Here is a 16700-nt window from a genome sequence, read left to right as displayed (position 1 = left end):
GCCTAGCGCCCATGAAAGGAAATGGCCCAAAACACAACGTGGACACAACATATTTTTTCAAAGAAAACAGAGGTGTTTTTTGCAAAGTGCCTACCTGTGGATTTTGGCCTCTAGCTCAGCCGGCCCCGGGGGGGGGAAATGCCCTAAAATAAATTTGACCCCCCCAAACCCTCCCCCTGCCCAGGAGCGACCCTTGCCTACGGGGTCGCTCCCCCTGCGTGACATTGGCGCCAAAAAACAAATCCCCGGTGCCTAGTGGTTTCTGCCCCCTTGGGGCAGATTGACCTAAAATCGACCAATCTGCCCCCAAGGGGGGCAGAAATGGTCTAAATACAGTTTGCCCCCCAGGGGAGCGACCCTTGCCTGATGGGTCGCTCCCCATCTCTAAAAAAACAAACAAACAAATAAAAAAACACACAAAAAAAATTTGCCCTGGCGCCTAGAGGTGTCTGCCCCCCCCCCCCTGGTGGCAGATCGGCCTAATAATAGGCCGATTTGCCCCCGGGGGGGGCAGAAATGGCCTAAAATAAATTTGCATCCCCAACCCCCACCCCCCCACCAGGAGCGACCCTTGCCTACGGGGTCGCTCCCCCTGCGTGACATTGGCGCCAAAAAACAAATCCCCGGTGCCTAGTGGTTTCTGCCCCCTTGGGGGCAGATTGACCTAAAATCGACCAATCTGCCCCCAAGGGGGGCAGAAATGGTCTAAATACAATTTGCCCCCCAGGGGAGCGACCCTTGCCCTTGCCTGATGGGTCGCTCCCCATCGCAAAAAAAACGAACAAACAACAAAAAAAAACACCTCAAAACAAATTGCACTGGCGCCTAGAGGTTTCTGCCCCCCCTGGTGGCAGATCGGCCTAATAATAGGACAATCTGCCCCCGGGGGGGCAGAAATGGCCTAAAATAAACTTGCCCCCCCAAAACCCCCCCCCCGGGAGCGACCCTTGCCTACGGGGTCGCTCCCCCTGCGTGACATTGGCGCCAAAAAACAAATCCCCGGTGCCTAGTGGTTTCTGCCCCCTTGGGGGCAGATTGACCTAAAATCTACCAATCTGCCCCCAGGGGGGGCAGAAATGGCCTAAAATAAACTTGCCCCCCCCCTCGGGAGCGACCCTTGCCTACGGGGTCGCTCCCCCTGCGTGACATTGGCGCCAAAAAACAAATCCCCGGTGCCTAGTGGTTTCTGCCAAAAAATAATTTGCCCTGGCGCCTAGAGGTTTCCAATAGGCCGAGATGGCCTAAAATAAATGTGCCCCTACCCCCACCCCCCCCGCGAGCGACCCTTGCCTACTAGGTCGCTCCCCTTGCGTGACGGCGCAAAAAAAAGATCCCTGGTGCCTAGTGGTTTCTGCCCCCCTTGGGGGCAGATCAGCCGAATCAAAATAAGCTGATCTACCCCCCAGGGGGGCAGAAATGGCCTAAAATAATTCCCCCCCCCCCAGTGACCGACCCTTGCCTAAGGGGTCGCTCCCCTTGCGTGAAATTCACGCAAAAAAAATAACTCCCTGGTGTCTAATGGTTTCTGCCCCCCTTGGGGGCAGATTGGCCTCATCAAAATAGGCCAATCTGCCCCCAAAGGGGGCAGAAATGGCCTAAATATAATTTGCCCCCTAGGGGAGCGTCCCTTGCCTAAGGGGTCGCTCCCCACCTAAAAAAAAAAGAAAACATAACAAAAAAATAAATAAATGATCCCTGGTGCCTAGAGGTTTCTGCCCCCAGGGGGGGCAGAAAAGTCCTTCCCAAAAAAATGCCCCCTTTTGGGAGCGACCCTTGCCCAAGGGGTCGCTCCCGTTGCGTGAAATTCGCGGAAAAAAAAACTCCCTGGTGTCTAATGGTTTCTGCCCCCCTTGGGGGCAGATTGGCCTCATCAACATAGGCCAATCTGCCCCCAAGGGGGGCAGAAATGGCCTAAATATATATTGCCCCGTAGGGGAGCGACCCTTGCCTAAGGGGTCGCTCCCCACCTAAAAAAAAAAGAAAACATCACAAAAAGAAAAAAAAAAAGCTCCCTGGTGCCTAGAGGTTTCTGCCCCCCCTGGGGGCAGATCGGCCTAATAATAGGCCAAAAAAGGCCTTCCCCAAAAAATGCCCCCCCTGGGAGCGACCCTTGCCCAAGGGGTCGCTCCCTTTTGACAGTTTCAGGAAGAAAATAAAAAATCCCTGGTGTCTAGTGGGGTTTCAAAAGCCGGATTGCAAGCAATTCGGCTTTTGAAACCCTGTGAGAGACTTCAAAGGGAAGGAAATACATTTCCTTCCCTTTGAAGCCTCTCGGGGCCTCCCCCATGGGATTGAAAGAGAAATGCAAAGCATTTCTCTTTCAATCGCGCTGGAAGCTCTGCTTCCAGCGCGATGGGGGAAACCCTGTGACTAATCAGCGCGCGCTCGCGCGCTGACGTCACGGGGGGGTTGTGGGGGTCGGTGGGGAAGGGCTTCCCCTTCCATCCCTGACTTGGAGGGGTGGGGGGGAAAACACCACAGAGGGAGCGCTAGCGCTCCCTCTTGGCTCTGTGCACAGGACGTAATGGTTACGTCCTGGGCACAGCAGCACTGAAGGGGTTAAGGCAGTGCTGTAATTGCGTATATTTTCATGGTTGACGGGAGGGGAGGCTATATTCTGCCTCCAGGACAGCAAAAGATTTGAGGGGCCCAGCAGTAATGGTCTGTCCTAGGTGTGTAATGCCTACATCTCGCCATTCGCTCCAGTCTAGTGTCTGACTTCCTATGCGAAGCTGGGCGTTGCCCCAGAGTGGTGCGTGTTTGTGAAGATGCGTATCCACCCCGAGTAGGCAATGAGAGCGTTGCCAGGATTTTATCATAGCTTGTATCACCAGATGAGTAGCCCACATTCTGGCCTCCCCAGCGTCGTATATCAAGTCCATTCAATTCGAGCTGTCTAGAAGCTTGCATGGTATTTGAACCCATTGCGGTATATCTGCTGCCTCCGGCATCAAATAATTTAAGTTGCGATAAATGGAGGGACAATGCATAGTGTTCCACAGAGGGGAGGCCAATGCCTCTATAGGAGCGATGGGCCAGCAGCTTAGCGCAGGATAGATGGGGTTTTGCCTCACCCCAGACAAATGAGCATATACTACGATCAATTGCACGTAGTGTGGGAAGTGGGGTGAGGAGGGTTAGCATGCCGAGGACATAAGTGAAACAGGGTACCGTCACCACCCGTACTGCCTGTACCCTGCCCCAAAGTGGGAGACTGAGGTGCGACCATTTAGCAAAATCCCTCTGGATGCTTTCAATCAGTGGGTGCAGGTTGTCATCAATAGCGCAGTCTAGACCCCAGTTTATGTATATGCCCAGATATTTGCGTAGGGACGGTGTCCAGCGAACAAGGAAAGCCATAACTGCCGCTTTGGTGGCAGGACGTGACAGGGGTAACACCTCGCTTTTGTCCCAGTTCATCTTATATCCTGATAATGTTGCGAAGTCAGAGAGATAGCCCCAGAGCTTTAGGAAAGAGTGTTGGGGGTCCGTTAAGGTAAGCAATATGTCGTCAGCATACAAGTATATCTTGGATGTGTCCCCCTGGCACAGGAACAACCGGGATGGACGGCTCCTGTCGGATGGCAGCTGCCACCGGATCCATGACAAGGAGGAACAGGATCGGGAAGAGAGGGCATCTTTGTCGGATGCCTCGCCTAACAGGAAAACGTTCAGACACAAAGCCACTGCAATTCAATTGCACCATAGGTGATTCATAGAGCCAGCGTACCTTATTGATGATATCATCACCCAACACAAAATGAAGTAACACTCGGAAGAGGTGCCATCACTCTATTCTGTTGAACGCCTTTTCTGTGTCCAGTGAGAGGGGGAGAGCTTCATCAGGTAGGTCCTTGGCGGACCAGAGCATTTGGGCCAGAGTGCGTAAATTATTCCTGGAGGAGCGACCAGGCACAAACCCCACCTGAGAATGGTGAACACGGAAAGGGATGACCTTCCGCAGATAGTTAGCCAGGTATCCAACCAGGATTTTAATATCTCTGTTCAAGAGGGAGATGGGCCTGTAACTGCCACATGGTAAGGGGTTCCTACCCTGTTTGAGTAGGACCGCTATGGTAGCCCTGTTGGAGATAGGTCCTATGGTGCCAGCTGAGGTTGTTTCCTGCAAGGCCTCATACAGAGTATCCACCACATCCGCGCCTGCCCATTTATAGAATTCCGCTGGGAATCCATCTTTGCCTGGTGCTTTGTGGTATGAAAGTTTGGTAATTGCCTGCGTGATTTCCTCCTTGCTGATCTCGCCCTGTAGGAGGTCTCTGCCTTCCTCTGTAAGTGTGGGCAGACAGAGGCCCTTTAAGAATGTGTTAAGGCATTCAGGATCTTCCACCATTCCGTGAGTGTAAAGAGCCCAGTAGAAGACGGCGAATTTGCGGAAAATGTCTTGGGGTGGGTAATGATATTGCCAGTGGCATTTTGCTTTGCCGGGATGGCAAGTGCTGCTTCCTTTTGGCACAGCTGCGCTGCCAGGAGGCGCGCCTATTCCCCATGTTCATAATGATGCCCTCTCAGCCTCTGAAGAGTGTGCTCAGCCTTAGATATGTAAAAGTTGTTAAGGTCCATCTTAGCCTGTTCCAGTTTTTGGCGGTTAAGTGGGGATGGGTCAGTGGTATACGTGCGCATGTAGTTTGCTATCTGGGCCTCCGGGTCTTTTTGATGGGAGCGTTGTCTGGCATTAGCGAGGGCTGCACCCCTCATGAATTTGCCCCGGAGGGTCACTTTCACTGCTGCCTATAACTTTCTAGGAAAGGCGACAGAACCTTTATTGTTTCCGAGATATGTGGAGACGTGGGACTGTAATTGGGTTTTGCCTTGGGGGGTTACAGCAGCGGGAAATATTAAGTCCCAACGGTTTGTGCTCGGGAAGGTAAGACGCAGGTTCAAAACAAGGAGGACTGGAGAGTGGTCCAAGAGTGCAGCAAGTAGAAGACCGGAGTCACCAAGTAACGCCACTGTCCCATGGGATATCAGGTAGTAATCAATCCTGGACTGGGAGCCGTGGGCCATTGAGATGAAGGAGTATTCCCTATTCCGTGAATGGGCTAAACGCCATGGATCGGTTAGGCCATGATCGGCTAGTACGTCATGTAAGAGGGCTCTCTCTGCCTGGTTACAATGATCTAAGGGGCCTGTGCGATCGATGACCGGACCGATAGCAAAGTTACAATCCCCTCCCAGGAGGTAATGCGGGCCCGATTTCCATTAGGAGGCGATTGAGGGAAAGAAGAAAGGACTGGTTGTTCCCAGTGGGGGCGTAGATCGAGCCCGAACATAGGACCCTGCCTGCTACCTTGACTTTGGCTAAGATGTAGCAGCCCTGGGTATCTGGCTACATTTTCAGGATATTTAGGGGTAAGGTCTTTTAAATGAGAATGTCAACACCACACTTCCGAGTTGGGCCAAACGCGGAGGCTGCCGGACAGCTACTATGGATTGATCTTCCCACCCAGTCACGGCGCAACTTATCAGATTCAAGTTGGGATAGGTGTGTCTCCTGCAGTAGGGCAATGTCCGCTCTCTGGGACTGCAGATAGGCCAGTACTTTCTTCCTCTTGATATAGTGAGTGAGGCCGTGGATATTCCACACGAATGCTGTCAAGTTGGAGGGGAGACTGGTGGAGTTAATCTGTGACAACCGATCAATGAGACGAGTAGTCCGTAGTGGAAGTGGAGGCCCCAGTGAAATGTGAGGGTTGGAAGAGTTAGGTCGTGTAAGAACGAGTAAGTAGGATTCGGGATGGGAGCCCTTGATCCTTAAGGAGGAGGGCTAATGCAGGTTACAGCGCAAAGCAAGATGGAGACTATTTAGAATGGCAGCTGTATAGGATGTAGTGTGCCGGCAAGGGGTAGGGTAAAATGAGCACTGGAGAAACGGGGAGGGGGGATTCATGGGGGTACAGGTAGGGGGTGGGTGGGAGAGGACAAGAGGAGGGGGTGATACGAAGGTAATTCTGGAGTAAAGGGGCAGACTCCGGTGCTATTCAGAAACTGTGAACTATGGACCTAGACTCACATGGCCCGTGTGCCAGAGACCCCCCCACATAGTGAAAAGGGAGGGAGAGGCAGGGAGGATGTTACACTATAAACCATACCATTACATTAGGGAAGCCGGATGTGGCTGTTTCGGTTGTGGATGAGCACAGAGGAAGTAATGTGTAGTAAGGTGGAGGAGTGGGGACAGGTCATGGGCGGTATGCGTAGGGGTGGGTCGCGTATAGCTGTCCAGATGGGCACCCGGGGGGGCAGGGCTCCACCCATGGGTCAGGAGAGGGGACAACAAGAGTGGCTTATCTAAGCTTGGGCGAGATATGTGTCGGGGTGCAAGAGGTCATCAGACATCCAGGACTATTTGCCCCATGTGGCATGGGCTAGGGTCAGCAGTGGGTAGGGGAGGGGAGGCAGAGTGGGGGGGGGGCAGACGGGCATCAAGATCTCACCACAATAGCAGTGTGATGCATTGAGCAAAGGAAGCTATGGTGGAGAAAATATGTCCAGAAGGCAAAGGGTAGGGATTGGAGGATTTGAGTATGGGGGGGGAAGCCTCCAGGCTCCGTCTATGGCTGGGTCCCATGAAGCGGTCGATTAGTAATCCACCCCTCACCGACTGAACCCCGATGGAGGCGGGTCCTGCAGTGGAGAAGGGGGCGAAGGGTGCTAGAGTGTGGCAGTCGCGGCCATGGTGAGAGTACAACAGTGGGTAACCTGTAACAATCAGCACCCCAACGTGGGTGTAGGGGTAGGTATCAAATGCTTACTTCATGAACCTGTCAAAACCAACAGAAACAATAACAAGAACATTACATAGAAGACCAAGCTCTCTGAGGGCAACGGAGAGCCACAATCTCAGATACTCTGGGCCGTGGCGCCAATTGTTGGGATATATGATACGTATCCAGTCCAGAGAGATGGTGTCACGTGGTCGAGGTCTGGTGGGGATGACACTCAGTCCCTCTTTGGCGTGGGCTTCAATGGGGACCTAGATTTGTCTCTGCCATGGTCATGAGTGAGGTCCGTCACTACCTGGAGAGCCGTTTCCCTTTCCTCGTGTGATCGGGGAGGTCGCTCAGTAGGTTTCCCTCTCTTGGGGGGCTGAAGCCCAGCAGGACCTCGCCCTGCTGCATGGTGCCGAGGATGGGAGGATGCCTCCTGCAAACGTGGAGTGGTCGAGGCAGCTTTGGATGAGGAATCCATGGGTCATGGCAGCAGGCTGTCTAGAAATTTGCGTAAGGCTTGAGAGTCAAGAAAGTCTTTAGACTTGCCATCCTTTGTTATCCACATGCATGCAGGCTCAAACAGGCCGAACTTGATGTCCATTTGGCGAAGTTGAGGACGCAGCGCCAAGAACGCTCTCCGCTTTTCGTTAGTGTCCCGAGAGAAATCGGGGGCCCATCTCAACTCTCGACCCTCATACATATAGGGCCCAGGAGCTTGGGCAGCAGACAGTTTTTGTCAGACCTTGTCATAGAGAAAGCAGGCGATGGTGGGGCAAGGTCTGGCTTCCTGATCTCCATGCATAGGGCCTAGTCTGTGTGCCCTTTGTTGTTCCAACGGGGAAAAATGTCACCTGTGATAGCGGGGATGTTGTTGAATAGTAAGGCTTTGACATCCATGCCCTCTGCCCATTCCAGAAACCCAAAGAAGTGGACATTGTCTCTGCAACCCCAGTCCTTAAGATCAGTGAGTTTGTCCCTCTTGGTCTCTGTTGGGTGGGGAATTAAATTTGTCTTCCACAAGGGAGAGGAGGTGATCCATGCTCATCACCTTATCCTGGAAACTGGCGATGTCGTTACAAATGGACCTGGACTCCGCTGCGAAGTCTGAGATCTTGGTGTCCATGCCCTCCAACCTCCTGCTGACCACTGGGATTTCCTGAAGAATGCGTTCCATGGAGATATAAATTTTGGGTGTCAGTGTGGATTCTGGCAGATCGGACAGCAGAGGCGTGGGGGTCGCCATTGTGGTCCGATGGTGTGTAAGAGCCTCTGAGAAGAGCAGCCAGACGACTTGTCCCCAGTCATAATCTTTGTGTGGCAACGCTACCAGGGGAAGGAGGACGTCCCTCCTTGTGTGAGAGTATGAGACTCTGGGTACCGCCAAGGCGGGGAGCAAAATGGCAGGGGCCCCTGCACCGATGACACAGGTCAAGGTGCATCAGCAGAAGGTCTTGGGGTTGAGATAGGGCCCACAGGAGGCCACAGACACTGATTCAAACTGCCAGTCCAGTCATCGAGGCTTGAGCCAGGTCCTGTGGAGTCAGGTACACCAAGGCCTCTATAAGTTGGGTCCTCAATGAGAAAGAGGAGAGCAGGGCCTTAGTTTACTTGAGTGGGACCCCTCAGTCAGAGGGCATCCCACCAAGTGAAGCAGGCAGTCCTCAAATAAAGAGATCTGAGTCCACTGTTGCGTCCTAGGGGCAAGCGCTGCAAAGAGGCAACCCTCCAGGTTCCAGTCTCAGAGTCCACCGTCCCGTGCGCCCGTCAGGTGTCGTGAGATGGTGCTCCCCACCGCAGGTAGTGCAGACAGGTCAGTCCTCCCCACTAGGTGCCCGGGGCCCACAACTCTCTGACTCAGGGCTCCGGATATACTTGCTTTCCTCAGGGGGGGCAGGTGTAGTTGAGGACGGGGTCCTGGCAGGCCCCCAGGCACCGCATGTGGGCCCTCAGCGCTGTACAGCAATCCCTTGCCGATCTGTGGTTGAGGGGGAAGTGTGAGGGAGAGGGAGGAAAACCCCCACCAATGCTCCACTCACTAATGGGTCGGTCCTCCCTCTCCTCGATGAATCGCCGACTGTTTGGTGCGGCCACCCGGACTCAGGCTTGTAATCGAGCCTGTGGCTTCGTTCAGGGCATTAAGCCCAGAGACGTCTGGCGGTCGTCCCACCCTTCCTTGGCCGAGGGGGAGGCGTTGCACACTGTGCGGGGTCCAAGCGGTAAGCGGGCTGCCCTCTTCCAGCCTCACGGATCCCTCCGATGCTGTCACGGGCCTCTGGTGCGCGGAGCACCTTTAACGAGCATCCGTCTTTATCGCTGCCAGGTTTTAATATTCAGGCACAATATTTAATGAACTCTCCATGTTTGATGATTATGAATTTAGATACACAACCAATTCATGATTATTTTAGACTATTAAAATCCAGGACTTGTAAAGCTGGTAAAACCACCTGTGAGAGTCTCAAGGCACTGAAGTGTGGGCACAGGGTGTATAGGTGATTTGCCCGGAATCACAAGATTCATAGGCCTCATCACTCTCCCCATTGCCCTCTCTATCATACACACTTCTTTACTATATCAATCAGACCTTTACATGTGTGTGGCATTTTGACTATTGAGCACGGTCAAGACACATTAAATATTTAGCAGATATGATAGCTCTATAGTCCCATGCCACTTTTGTTATTGTTTCCTGATATTGACATACTGTATGTCATATTTATCTATTACTTAAATTATGCCACTAAGAAAACTATTCTTCATTATAATTTCATCCCACAATCATGCATCGCATTGTCCCAAAACACATCAGTTAAGTCCCAAGACAAGAATCACTTTGTCTCAAAATACTTATATTTTTCACACAACCAAGCATCAATCACATTGGCAGGAAAAACATATATTTCTTGCACGCACAGGCATAATGTTGTCCCAATACACTTCAATTTATCCTAACCAATAGGTGCGTATGTTCCTAAAGTATATCACGCTATCTGTGTATTCCACGTATAGGCATCATATATTCACATAACAGATGGTTTGTTTCATAAACACACATCCCGCTGTCCTAAAATACATCAACTTATCCTACACACAAGCATCACATTGAGGCCTTAATATATTGCTTTATCTTATTATATACACTCATCACATTAGCTGAAGATGCATCAGTGTATTCCTGCAAAGTTTTACACAGTATTTTAGATGCCGGTGTACCTGCAAACACACCTAATCAATAGAGATTATGGTTCTCTCTGCTCCCCTGGCAGGCAGCTCTAAACCCTGCACCACCACTTCAGGTGCAGCAGCTGCAGAGAATGCTTTGAACTTTGCAGAGCAGGAGCCATGTTTGTTGGTCCCACTGGGCAGAGCTTTTTGTTTTACCCGTAAAACAAACAAAGCAAAAATGTATTGAAATTGACGTGCAGGGAGTGTTCACATTCTGCATTAGCCCCACTAATTCAATTTCCCTGCCAGGGACTGCCATGCTTTCCATCTTGATCATGAAATCTAGTAATGGTTGTTCTGCCCTCAATTTTGTAGGATGAGCATCATTCTGATCTGTAGCCTTTTGGTGGTCTGGCTACCTGGGAAATGAAATCTGCACCAGCTAAAATTCTGCTGGTGTAAACCCGGTGGTTCCTTATCTCTAAATAGTGCAGGGAAACTGTGGGTTTAACAGTGAAGGCGAACCACCGATTTTGTAGTGTGTCTCTCACTTCACCAAATCCTGAATAAACTCCTTTAACTTAAATAGATTTAATCGCTCCTAGGAACATATTTATTTATAGGCTGTTTTTTTATATTTGTTGTTGTGGTGCTGAATTGTGATTGATGGAGTGATTACCCTCAAGGTAAGCTACATTCTGGCAATAATAATATCAATAAACAACAAACAAGCGTCACTGAGTCACAAAATACATCATATCATACAACTCACGTGCATCACTCTGTTCAAAAATATATCGGTTTGACTGGTGCACAAGCTTAACATTCTCACAAATTGCATCAGTTTATCCAACACAGAAGTATCATATTGCCCTAAATATATCATTTTATTTATTCCCCACACAAGCGTCACATTAGCCCGAAATACATCATTTGATCCAACAAACATTCACCACACTTTCCAAAGTACGAGTTTATCCGTCAACACAAAACTGTGTACATTGTTCTAAAATGCATGAATTTATTTCAACTAAATGTATCACATTTTTAAGCAAGTATATGGTATTTCAATAGCCTGGACCTAGCCAAAATGCGTGGAGCACTGGAGAGGGCCAAAGACCAGCCTAAAGTTAGTGAGAGCAGAGGAAGCTGGGTTGTGCAGAGTTAACGCGTTGCGGCGTAGCTTTAAAGAGGTGAGTCTTCACCTCTTTCCTAAATAGAGGCATTATTGGGGCGTTCCTGATGGATACAGGGAATGTTGTTTCAGATCCTGGATGCATAGACGGAAAACGCCTGCTGCCTTGTTATTTAACTTTTTTACACGTCTTCGTCTGCAGTCTGATGGCCTCCTGCCTGCAGGTGTACTTAGAGCCACCAGAGATGGTGAGATATCTGCAAGATAAGCGGGTGCTGGTCGTAATAGCTTTGAAATGATGCAGCTAGTTTTAAAGATGGTGTGGTTTTCACCTACTTTGTCACTGGATTTTCACACAAACAGTGCTCACACTTCTCAACAAAAAAAACTGTGGATTCTATAGTGCATTTGGACTAGCTTAGATGAACTCATACAATGTTCTACATAGTTTGCTTTGCATTGCACAAGGACAATATTGCCGCACACAGCAGTTTGATGAACTGATAATTTATTTTTCAGCAGTCGATTTTAGGGCCAAAAAAACACTATTTAGAATGGAACGAAATATTATTTTCTTGACATTTGCTTTCCCATATGATGTAACATGATGCAAAGGAGTTAAAATCACCAGGAAATGTGGAAAGCACCTAATTTCACATCTGGAAAATGTATCGAATTTTGCTCTTTGTTCAAGTATAACACATTGATTGTGCAGCACGATTACTGCTTCATAAGGGCATGTTAGAGCAGACCAACTGCAGCATCATTTCAGTTCCATCCTTGATATGTAGCTCAAAATATGTTAAAATGCTGGAAAAACCGGGTATTTCAAATTGTACAGAATAGGCAGCCTGAGTTAGTGGATTAAATTAAAGTCATAGACCTTGCATCACAAAGAACATCGTACAAGGAACCACATTTTAAATTGTTTCAAAGCGGAAGTGTAATCTGATAATTTTGTATGTAACCATATATGTTCCATTTGCTAAACAACAACTGTGTTTTCTTTCAGAGGTCTGGTTTCTCACTGCATTGAAATTTTGAAGGTACTGTATAACTTCTGTTTTGTTGAGATGTTAAAACACGTCATCAGGCGCTGAATAGAATGAATAGTTATATACAAACAAGTCACCTGCATTTCTGCTGCTGGCCCCACAATAATTCGGAGAAAATGCTCAAAATATATTTCTATATGAATCCATGTGTTGGCCGAAGCATTCTGGAATGAAGAAGAGTTTCAGAAACTTGACAAGATTTCAGAGACCTAAATGAGCACAGTAGCAGAAAACCTACCTGGTTCCAGCCCGAAAAGCTACTTTAGTGAAAAACAGTACTTCGACCTTCTTCCTCAAAGTCCTTACACATTGAGCAACTGGAAGAACCTTCTTTGTCCAAAGTCTCACCTATCCAGTGAGTGTGGTTAAGGCATCTCCTTCCCACACAGCACTTGAAGTTTTCCCCTTCTCAAGCCTTGTTAGGGTTTGGCTGGGACAGAAAAGTAATATTTGTTGTAATATCAGGGATTCAACAGTAAAAGCAGCCCACCGGATCATGAAACAGACCCATAGACCTAAACAAAAAAACGACCCACACACTGACTGACTGATTGAATATGAATATGAATCTTTTTATTGCCTGATTAATTAAAATCATTACAACATATTAAAATAAAAGTACAAACATAAAATAAACCACTAAAGAAAATACCCTTCCGCAGCAAAAACAGGTGCCTAGTCAAAGCACCTTCTATAAATACTATAAGGTACTATAATGCTCAGGGGATTGCCCCAGCCTAGGGAACCCAGGTGTTAACCACAAGTTGTTACACAGGTAAATACCCATAATGCAGCCTTCTGCAAGCGCCAGCCATTTGTTCGCCTGTTAACCCAGACCTGTTACCAATGTCCAAGACCATGAGGTGACGGGGGGATGACTTGGGCGGCAGGAGCCATCTCGTCAGAGGCGTTTCTTTGAGGGCCCCCTGCCCTCCACAGGAACCCTTACTAGATTGGCTCCTAGCCTTGCGTTGGGCTGAACACAGCTTATGAAAGAATTTTCCAAAACGGGCTAGTTACATGAGAACTACTGTGGTAAAAATAAGGCTTAGGGCTTCTTTGCATGTTCTCACCCCATGTTTCAAGAACAGTGGTTTTAGTAGACGATGCCGTTCAGACGCCAGACTGGCGCAACAACAGACAAGGTGTTTTATTGATTCTGTGTGATATTTACACAACAAGCATTCATGCACGTGCCCTTGTGCGGTTTTCCATTTCCATTGGTATTCCCAGGCAGGTAAGGTTAGCAGGCGCATCTGGAGGATGTTCTGGAACGCTCGATCTCCTAGCGGGGCTTTTAGGTAGGGCTGGCCTTTGGTAGTTGCATACGATTCATGCAGGCCATCAGCTGCACGGATGTCCCTAACTGTTATGATGTCTTTGGCTCTTGACGCTTGCATACCAAACACATTCCGTTTTTTCTTCAAAACAGCTTTGGTGATGGCAGGGTCTGTGGAATAGGAAGGGGCCAGATTGAACTGGTCCTCCACCTTTGATAGACAGATGGCCTAATTACTTGTTTTATTTTTGAAAATTACTTTCAAAGCCCCCAAAGGCTACAATCCCTTGCCCTACTGACACTTTGATAAAACTTTATCATACCTATTTTGCACAACAAGTCCATGCATATTATTTCTAATTCCAAACGTATCACTGCATGCCTTGTTGATCTAGGGATCTTAAGGATCCTTTTGAAAGCTTTCATCCGGGCATTCTCTAGAGTGACTGTCAACTTGCCCGGAAAAGCCAAGTGGCCATAAGTAATTGTAAGTAATAGTTTTGCTCTTATCACCCTCCCTAAGGGTTCAGATGTGGGTGCCCTGAGCCGTCTATGGAGTTTTGCTAATACGTGGGAGATTTTTACTGCTTTAGAAGTCAATGCCGCTGCCTGCTGAGTTATTCTCCCCGTATTTGATAGCCAGACCCCCAAGTAGTGATTGTTATCTTCCAGCTCTATACTTAGAGGACCGAGTTTCCATCTTCTATACAAATTTCTCGACTGACGGCTAAGAACCAAAACTTTAGTTTTTTCTGCATTCGCTTTCCAAGCATTTCTTTCATTGTAGTTATGCAGTATGTCAAGGCTCCTTGTAAGCCCCATCTGGGTTCGGACAAGCAAAACCATGTTGTCCGCATATTGTATTATGGGGAGCACCAGTTGCCCCAGCCTCTGAGGGAATGTGTTTCCTCTGAGCAGCTCAGTACCCAGGTCAGCGATATGTAAATTAAAAAGCGTGGGCGCTATAACGCAGCCCTGTTTTAGGCCTTTGTTGGTAAAAATCTTCCTAGTCACGCGCGGTATTGTGATTTTTATTCTCACCCAGGTGTCCGAGTAAAGGGCAATTATTGAGGCTAACAATTTCCTTGGGATCCTCCAGGACGCTAGATTCTTCCACGGGATGTGGCGAACCACCCCATCAAAAGCCGCACTAAAGTCAATAAAGCATGCAAAACGCAGTGGGGATGTTGGTTTTAGTGCTTGTTGTCCAAGATATGAGAGTGCCAGGACATTATCTAACGTGGAGGAACTAGGTCTAAAACCTGTTTGATTAGGTGGAATTATGCCATTTGCTGAGATCCATTCTTCCAGCTCTTGTAATAAGACCCTTGCGTATGCTTTGCCATCTATATCCAATAAGGCTATCAGCCTATAGTTTTCAGGGCAAGTAATGACCCCTTTTTTATAAATAGGTTACATGCAGCCGGGACCACTGAAAGATATAACCAGTCATTGAATAAAGCGGTCAGGGGTGCGTCCCAGTAGACTTGGTCGTCTCTGAAAATTCTCCCTGCTAGACCATTGGGTCCAGGGGCCCCATCCCACCTCATTTTGCCAAGGATAGTTTGCACAGTTTTAATAGTGATGGGGCCAATTTTGTCATCTAATACTTCCAATTTGTAGGGACCAGCACTATGGGCTTGATCCCCTACATATTTTTTGTCTACTTACAGATTTCGGACATGCCTTTCCCAGTTGCTGGTCGAGATCACGTTAGTGTTTGTTTCGGAATCGTAAAGCAATGTGCTGATAAAGTCCCAAAATTCTCTGCTTTTGGTGGACGGAAGCAATGTTACCAGATGTTTCCAGTGTTCTTCCGTCTCTTTGGTCTTTAACATTCATAAGGCTTTTTTATAATCTTTCTGTGCCGACTTCCTTAATGCATCTGAGGCCAGAGTTTTGAGCCTCTTGTAAAGTCTTTCTGCCTGCTGATGTCTCTTTTTATGCTGTGACCATTCCTTGGGTACCAGCTGCTTAACCGGCGAGGTGAGCTTGAAGTTGTTTAATCACCAGCCCCCATTGATCGATTATTTGACCAACCCCCTGATGAAGATTTATTTGACCATTTGCCTTCTTCCATGCCTCGTATTTTGTTTTACAGGGAGCAGACCATTTAATGCGTTTTATAGAGGGTCCTTCTGCGAGTTGACGACCACTTGCTTTATACAGGTTATGTCTTGTAGCCCCTAGATCAGCTTTTATTACCACCGGGTTGTGGTCACTTTCAGGTCCTTGAGTCACCTTATGGCTTAGGCACCGGCTCAGGAGTGCTGGGCTTAGAAAAATATGATCTATTGTGGATATATCTCTAAAAGTAGGAATGCAGGTACACTCTGCTATATTGCTACGATCAGTTGTTTTTATGTCACATTCATGAAAAAAAGCTTCTAAGGTCAGTCGTACGGGATCTCGAGAATTACCCCCTTCCTGGCCAAGATGGCGAGAATTAAAGTCCCCAGCCAGCACATACTCATGACCTGGGTGGTCATTAACAAACTCTTTCAGTAGGGCTAGAGTAGATTTGGCCATCTTCAATTTCTTGCCTTGGTATGGATTAATGTATATGTTTATCACTGTGACCGGAATAGTTTTTTTACATATGGCTAAGCCATATATTGTTAGCAGTAGCATGTTACAAGTAGATTTCTCCCACATTACTAGTTTAACGGCCAGATCTAACTTAACATATGTAGCAAGGCCTCCAATACGTCTACCAAACAAATTTTGTTTCTAAGCAGGGGACTGACATGTTATGAAGCCCTCTATAGCCAGTGGTTCTGACAACCATGTTTGTTGAAAGCACAATATGTCTGCCTCATTTGCAAAGGTCTTAAAGCCCGCCCCGGTTAGTAGTGAAGCTAGGCCAGCCACATTCCAGCAAATTATTTTAATTGGATTAAATTCAAATTTATTGGAAGTGCTTACAGGGCTAAATACACTTCTTCATTTTGGTAGACAGGGAGCCAATCCTAACCTTGCCCCCTCAAAGTATCATGGCTCTCATTTAGCCCACCAGATTCAGTCCTACCTATGTTCTTAGGCCCATCCTGGTTGGGATCACCAGTTTCCCTTATCAGGTGTATGGTTATATTTTCCCCTGAGAGTAGTGGATTCATAACCGAGGTACCTCTCGATACATTGAGATTATCTCTCGCCAGAGATGGAGCTTGGTCCCCAGCGGCTCGTTGCAAATGCCGATATGTGATGTAGTAATTGTAGGATATTCAATCTATTGAGAATATCCCATGACCCCTGAGTGGCATATAATGGAGTAAAAATTATGGTCGACAGAGCCGTATGTTGTTGATAGATTGCAGGCTTTATCTTCAATACCC

The 16700-nt window shown here is 48.1% G+C and overlaps 1 protein-coding gene across 7 annotated transcripts in view; it reads left to right on the top strand.

Annotated features, from left to right (window-relative positions):
• TMEM98 (transmembrane protein 98) overlaps positions 1-16700 on the top strand; it is a 304662-nt gene that overhangs the window by 257881 nt on the left and 30081 nt on the right. For all 7 annotated transcript variants that reach the window (XM_069238063.1, XM_069238067.1, XM_069238065.1 and 4 more), the window contains one exon: positions 12044-12077. In XM_069238063.1, coding sequence (XP_069094164.1) covers positions 12044-12077 — 34 coding nt within the window. The remainder of the gene's footprint in view (positions 1-12043; positions 12078-16700) is intronic.

This window comes from Pleurodeles waltl, chromosome 6 (assembly GCF_031143425.1).
Source record: "Pleurodeles waltl isolate 20211129_DDA chromosome 6, aPleWal1.hap1.20221129, whole genome shotgun sequence".
Lineage (NCBI taxonomy): Eukaryota > Metazoa > Chordata > Amphibia > Caudata > Salamandridae > Pleurodeles > Pleurodeles waltl.
The sequence above is the reverse complement of the archived record's forward strand: the minus strand, read 5'-3'. Positions and strand labels throughout refer to the sequence as shown.